The sequence below is a fragment of the Lepisosteus oculatus genome, chromosome 21 (genome assembly GCF_040954835.1).
Source record: "Lepisosteus oculatus isolate fLepOcu1 chromosome 21, fLepOcu1.hap2, whole genome shotgun sequence".
Classification (NCBI taxonomy): domain Eukaryota; kingdom Metazoa; phylum Chordata; class Actinopteri; order Semionotiformes; family Lepisosteidae; genus Lepisosteus; species Lepisosteus oculatus.
This window is the reverse complement of record NC_090716.1, coordinates 200,159-206,717: the sequence shown is the minus strand read 5'-3', so window position 1 is coordinate 206,717 and position 6,559 is coordinate 200,159. Positions and strand designations below refer to the sequence as shown.

At 49.5% G+C, this 6,559-nt stretch overlaps 1 protein-coding gene across 1 annotated transcript; it reads left to right on the top strand.

The window, feature by feature from the left end:
• The first annotated feature begins 196 nt into the window (after positions 1 to 196).
• On the top strand, positions 197 to 4,103 carry LOC107076150 (cell cycle exit and neuronal differentiation protein 1-like). Its single transcript, XM_069181836.1, has 3 exons — positions 197 to 205; positions 306 to 483; positions 1,403 to 4,103. Exons 1-3 carry the CDS (start codon positions 197 to 199, stop codon positions 1,726 to 1,728), a joined length of 513 nt encoding a protein of 170 aa, XP_069037937.1. The 3' UTR covers positions 1,729 to 4,103.
• The last annotated feature ends 2,456 nt before the right edge of the window (positions 4,104 to 6,559 follow it).

Below are 6,559 nucleotides of genomic sequence, written 5' to 3'. Positions count from 1 at the left end.
AGTTTGAGGGGTCCCCCTGTCAGAGCAGAGAGAGATTGAGGGGTCCCCCTGTCAGAGCAGAGAGAGTGAGGGGCCCCCCTGTCAGAGCAGAGAGAGTGAGGGGTCCCCCTGTCAGAGTACAGAGAGAGGGGTCCCCTGTCAGAGTACAGAGAGAATCAGGGTCCCCTGTCAGAGCAGACAGAGTGAGGGATCAGAGATGAGAGATGTCAGAGCCACTGGAGCTGCAGTATTCTGCTCAGTGTCAGTGTCTGTCAGCAGATTCCCAGCAACAGCAGATTTCTCATTTCCCCCTCTTCCTGACATAGTCGTACATTCCAGCCCCCCCCGCTCCTGTGGCAGTGGCTGTGTCCTCCATCTCTCCTCTCCTCCTTCTCCTTGAAGAGACTCTGGCTGCCTCCCTGCTGACAGGACCTCTCCTCTTCTCCACTCCTGTATCCAGTGGCAGCACTGCACTCTCCGTGTCCCTGGACAGCTGTGTGGAAGGTAGGTACCATACTTCTTCTCCCGGGATTTCTCAGCATCTCCTGCCTCCCTGTCCATCCTGCTGCAGACAGGAGGCCTGGGAGAGAGCGGCAGTACCAGCGTCTCCGCTCCCCCCTCCCTCGTCTCTCCCTCGTCTCTAACTCGTCTCCCTCCTCTCTCCTGGTGCTGATGACTGAGCAGGCCTCAGTGCCTTGTCAGCCTGAGGGGCTGTCTGTGACTCAGAGGCAGTGTGAGGCAGTGCAGGGGGCTGTCTGTGACTCAGAGGCAGTGTGAGGCAGCGCAGGGGGGCTGTCTGTGAGACAGAGAAACTGTGAGGCAGCGCAGAAGGGCTGCATGTGAGGCAGAGGCAGTGTGAGGCAGCGCAGGGGGCTGTCTGTGACTCAGAGGCAGTGTGAGGCAGCGCAGGGGGGCTGTCTGTGAGACAGAGGAACTGTGAGGCAGCGCAGAAGGGCTGCATGTGAGGCAGATGAAGTGTGAGGCAGCGCAGGGGGGCTGTCTGTGAGGCAGAGGAAGTGTGAGGCAGAGGCAGTATGAGGTAGAGGCAGTGCAGAGGGGCTGTCTGTGAGGCAGAGGAAGTGTGAGGCAGAAGCAGTGTGAGGTAGAGGCGGTGCAGAGGGGCTGTCTGTGAGGCAGAGGCAGTGTAAGGGAGAGGCAGTGTGAGGTAGAGGCAGTGCAGAGGGGCTGTATGTGTGGCAGAGGCAGTGTGAGGCAGCACAGAGGGGCTGTCGGTGAGGCAGAAGCAGTGTGAGACAGCGCTGAGGGGCTGTCTCTGAGGCAGAGGCAGTGTGGGGCAGCGCTGAGGGGCTGCATGTGAGGCAGAGGCAGTGTGAGGCAGTGCTGAGGGGCTGTCTGTGAGGCAGAGGCAGTGTGAGGCAGGAGATCTCAGTGATGAGTGAGTCTGTCTTCACTCTCCCTGCAGGCACACAGCGCCCTCAAGAGAAAGGACACCCCGCCCGCGCCATCGCCATGGAGACGAGAGCCAAGCCTGCCGGCGGGGCGAAGGCGGAGCCAGTAAAGGACAGGAAGGAGCTGACGCCCATGACGCGCAAACCCGCCGACGCCCCCGAGGCCCCGGCGGCCAGCGACCCACCCGCACCCCCTCCGGAGACCCCTGCCCACGCCGCCGAGGAGGCGCCCAACAGCGCCGCCACGCTGGAAAGCTTGAAGCCCTTCCTGCTGGGGGGGGCTGTGATCGCGGTCGCAGCCGTCGTCGTGGGCGCCGTTCTGCTGGCGCGCAGGAAATAACCGCTGCGCTGCCATCACGAGCAGAGCTGGGCGGACAGCCCGCGGCTCGCTGGTCAGCACACACAGACACCCTCCACGCTCCAGCTGTCTGTTGCCTGCTGTCTCCACACCGCGCTCCGGAGTCCGCTGGCCGGCCAGCAGGGGGAGACGGCCCCTGTCCCCTCACACACACACACACTCACACACACACACTCACACTCACACACTCACACACACTCATACACACACTCACGCTCACACTCAAACTCTCACACTCACACTTATTCTCACACTCACGCTCACACTCATACTCTCATACTCACGCTCACGCTCACACTCATACTCTCACACACTCACACTCGCGCGTGTAACCAGGTGATTAGCTGCACAATAACTCATACGGCTCTGTGCACAGAGAACGTGCTCTACAAGTCACGCTGGTTGTCTTAGTAAATTAGCCTCCATCCAGTCAGGGTGTCCTCTCTCAGTTACACTGCTACACGAGCACACGAGTGTGCAAGCGTGTTAAACACGAGTACATGAGTGTGTGAACATGTTCATCACGAGAACATGCACATGCTCACCCCTCGAAATAAGCACAAGGCTCCAGTTGGAGCCTCTTCAGGCAGGAGGTGCAGAGAGAGAAGCTGCTGGGATTTGACCCAGAGGAGCAGCCAGCGGTTGTGAGGGCAACAGTTTCACCTGACCTGCCACTAGAGGGCGACTTTATTGTGTGTAAATTAGATAAGGTGTGATGCATTATTGATTAATTACGTCTGGGAGACAAATTCTAACACAGGGTAAATGGGGTACCCCAGTCACACACATTAGTCAGGGCTCTGAAGAGAGTCCTGGTGGCAGCTGTGGGTGAGTTGGTTAGAGTTTTTTCTTTGTGTGTAAGAAGACACAGTGTTAAACTAAAGTCTTCCTGCACAGTAGAGCTCTTTCCGTTGGGATTTCTCTATGTGCTGAGCAATGTTCCCTCTCATTTTTAATGGCCTGTGTGCACAAAAATGTCAAGTTGTGCAAATTTTTTCCCTAGTGACAAAAACGTGTGCGCACTGAATTGAGTGTATGGAAAATTGTAAACCTGAAATTATTTTTGTTAGTATAGTCATTTTCATAGAAGCATTGAGATCCAAAAGACCGGGACAGTGACTCAACGAGCCCAGTCATAGAGACTGAGTGTTGCGTGAGCATGAGTAGGGAGGCTCGAGACTACGAGAGCACAGATATCGATTCTCGGGTAGCAGTAATAATGCACACAGCCAAGTTGGGCCTCTCGCAGCCAGTCTCACGTGGCCAATTTAGCACATGACTGTGTTTGTTTTATTATCGTATATTTTTTTAATTTAATCTTTTGTGCGCAGTTCAATTTTCCAGGCTCACAGCTTAGAGGGCACATTGGAAGCTTCCCGAGCCAGCTGAGAAGTAGACCTGTTAGAGTCTGTTGCTGAGTTTGGCATCTGATTCTCCTGGACATTTCTTATTTCTCTCTCGAGCCCCTCCTCTCGCTTACAGATCGGCTTTATCGAGACTCTCTTCTGCAGCCTCTCCCCTGCCTGTCCTTGTGTTTTCCTCTGTTTTCCTCCCCAGCCTAGCTGGAGCCTCGTGTGTACACCTGTGTATCTGTGTGTCTGGAGTCATGTGTGCACTGTGCTCCTTCTGCCTGTAGCTATCAGCCAGATGGTGCTGTCAATCAGCACCCAGCTTCTCCAATCACACTGGAGGACTGACTCACTTACTGCCCCCCTGGGACATTACCTGCTAACACCTCGGACCCACCTCGAACCCAATCACACGGCCTCTACAAACACCTCGGACCCAATCACACGGCCTCTACAAACACCTCTGACTCAATCACACGGCCTCTCTTCCTCAGTCTTGCATCTACCCCAACCCTTCCGCAATTAAACACATTAAGACCAGACTGAAAACCTGGAAATTAAAGACCAAAAATAAAAAAATCTCTAATTCTAAGAGCAGGTGAATTTTGAAAATGTAATTCTTGTTCTTATCTCAGAGCGTATAAGTGCAATAAATCAGGTAGGACACAACATTAGCAGAGACGTATCTCGTGAGATTATGATTAAAATTGCCAACTGTTATTTTGAATATCAGTCCTCCTGCTGTCAGGGTGATCTAGCTGTGTTAAGAAGGAAGCGGGACAGCTTTCTACCTGGGTTTCAGGTGAAAAGGACAGAACTTCAATAACTGGAAGAGCTGACACAATCAAACCAGCAGCCTTTGTCTAGTGTAGCAGCCCTGAGGGAGGGTGACTCCAGGCGGTATTGATCCAGGGAGTGAGTGGGCAGTATTGATCGAGGTACATACTGGGTGGTACTGATCAGGGGAGATACTGGGCAGTATTGATCTAGGGAGTGAGTGGGCAGTATTGATCCAGGTACATACTGGGTGGTACTGATCAGGGGAGATACTGGGCAGTATTGATCCAGGGAGATCCTGGGCAGTATTGATCCAGGTACATACTGGGTGGTACTGATCAGGGGAGATACTGGGCAGTATTGATCCAGGGAGATACTGGGCAGTATTGATTGAGGGTAATAGTAGGCAGTATTGATCCAGGGAGTGAGCGGGCAGTATTGATCGAGGTAGATACTGGGTACTATAGATCAAGGGAGATAATGGGTAGTATTGATCCAGGGAAATACAGCGGTATTGATCCAGTGAGATACTGGGCAGTATTGATCCAGGGAGATACCGGGCAGTATTGAACCAGAGAGATAACAAGAGGTATTGATCGAGGGAGATACCGAGTATTAATCGAGGGAAATAATGGGCGGTTATTGATTGATGGAGATAGTGGATGGTATTTATCCAGGGAAATACGGCGGTATTGATCCAGGGAGATAATGGGCAGCATTGATTGAGGGAGATAGTACTCTAGTACTCTGTATTACTGTGCTGTACTACAGTCTACTGCACTATACTCTATTATAACACACTGTGTTGTACTATACTGTGCTGTACTATAGTACACTGTTCTGTAATGTATTATAACACACTGTACTGTACTATAGTTTATAGCGCTGTATAGTATGTCAATGCTGTGCTGTAATACTCTGTATTCTAGTTCACTGTATTATATTTTAATGTATTGTCTCTACCAGTGTCATTCTAAGCCTAGGGTTACTGTTTAACAATGTGGGTGTGTCAGAAAATAATCTGTACTGTAAGTAACTTATTATGACTATTCATCTTCAGAGCAGCATGTATTTTCTGTAATTAGTTACAGAAGTAATTGGTGTCTTTATTTATTCCTGTGCTTCTGTGAGGATTTTTTTGGACCTGCATTGTGCACCAAGAGAACCTAATGGCAGACAATAAAATATAAAATTGCCAGAAAAAACACAATGACTGAGTTCCATTGCTTGTACTGCACTCACCCCGGAACACACACTGAAAACTAATCTCTAACTTCACACGCTCCCTCATCAGAGCTGTAGATACTGTAGAGACACTCAGTCCAGCTCCTCTGTAACTTCACACCAACACTCCCTCATCAGAGCTGTAGATACTGTAGAGACACTCAGTCCAGCTCCTCTGTAACTTCACACTAACACTCCCTCATCAGAGCTGGAGATACTGTAGACACTCAGTCCAGCTCCTCTGTAACTTCACACTAACACTCCCTCATCAGAGCTGTAGATACTGTAGAGGCAAATTACTCACTTGTAAACATGCATGTCTCCCAGTATAAACCAGTATTCTTGTAATGGTGAGAGTGTTAAAAAAAATTTTTTTTCAATTGATACTCAGGGCTCGGTACTGGGTCCTCTCCTATTCAACATTTACATGTTACCACTTGGTCAGTTATTGAAATCATTGAAATCACATGGTCTGAATGATATTTTCTGTGCCACTGATACTCAAATATGTTTCCAAACCCGACACTGCTGTGACTGTCTCTTCTCTCTCTAATCGCATCTCTGACATAAAATCCTGGATCATTCAATTTCCTTTATTTAAACTCTGACAAGACTGAAGTCATGGTTTAGAACGGATAGCTCCTCCATCCACCTATCTAAAGCCAATGCTGACCCTGTCTTTATGGCAATGTCCTTGAATTTCAGTCTAATCTGAAGAACTGGGGGGTGATATTTCATCCAGGCTTGACCTCTGACCCACATGTGCAGATACCGTAAAAATATAATTCTTCCATCTCTGAAATAGCGCCAGCATATGTCCAGTGATGTCTCCAACTGTAGCAGGTCAGTGATGCTGTGGAGAATCACAGCAGCTCCTGTGATGTCTCTGACTGGAGCAGGAAAGCTGCTCGTCGTCTCTCAGGTTGATTACTGCACTACCCTACTCTCAGGGGTGTTTAAATCCACACTGAACAAACTCCAGTCTGTCCAGAACTCAGCAGCCTGATCCCTGACCAGGTCTAGGGCATTACTCCTGTCCTGGAGTCCTTGCACTGGTTTCCTGTCAGGTTTAGTTTTAAAATCCTCATGCTCTCCTTATAAGGCTCTGCATGGCTCAGCACCTCAGTACCTGTCTAAGTTATTATCTGCAACCTTTGTTTGTCTGACTCTGGTCTCCTGTCTGTCCTCTAAGCTTGTTTATACTCTGTGGGCTTTCCTGCTGTTTCCCAGAGCCCTGCAACTGAATCCCCGAGAATACCAGTCATTCCCTGAAGAGCTTTCAGATCCAAAATCCAAAACCTTCTTCAGAAACGCCTTTAATTTGAGTCTGTATCTGTTCATTATTATTTTTAGTAGTAGTAGTAGTAGTAATAAGAACAACAACAACAACAACAACAACAACAACAACAACAACAATAATAATAATAATAATAATAATAATAATAATAATAATAATAATAATA

Excerpts from the sequence above, each read along its gene's own strand:
- LOC107076150 (XM_069181836.1), top strand. Across the intron at positions 484-1,402 it reads CCTGGACAGCTGTGTGGAAG|GCACACAGCGCCCTCAAGAG; the intron begins GTAGGTACCATA and ends CTCTCCCTGCAG.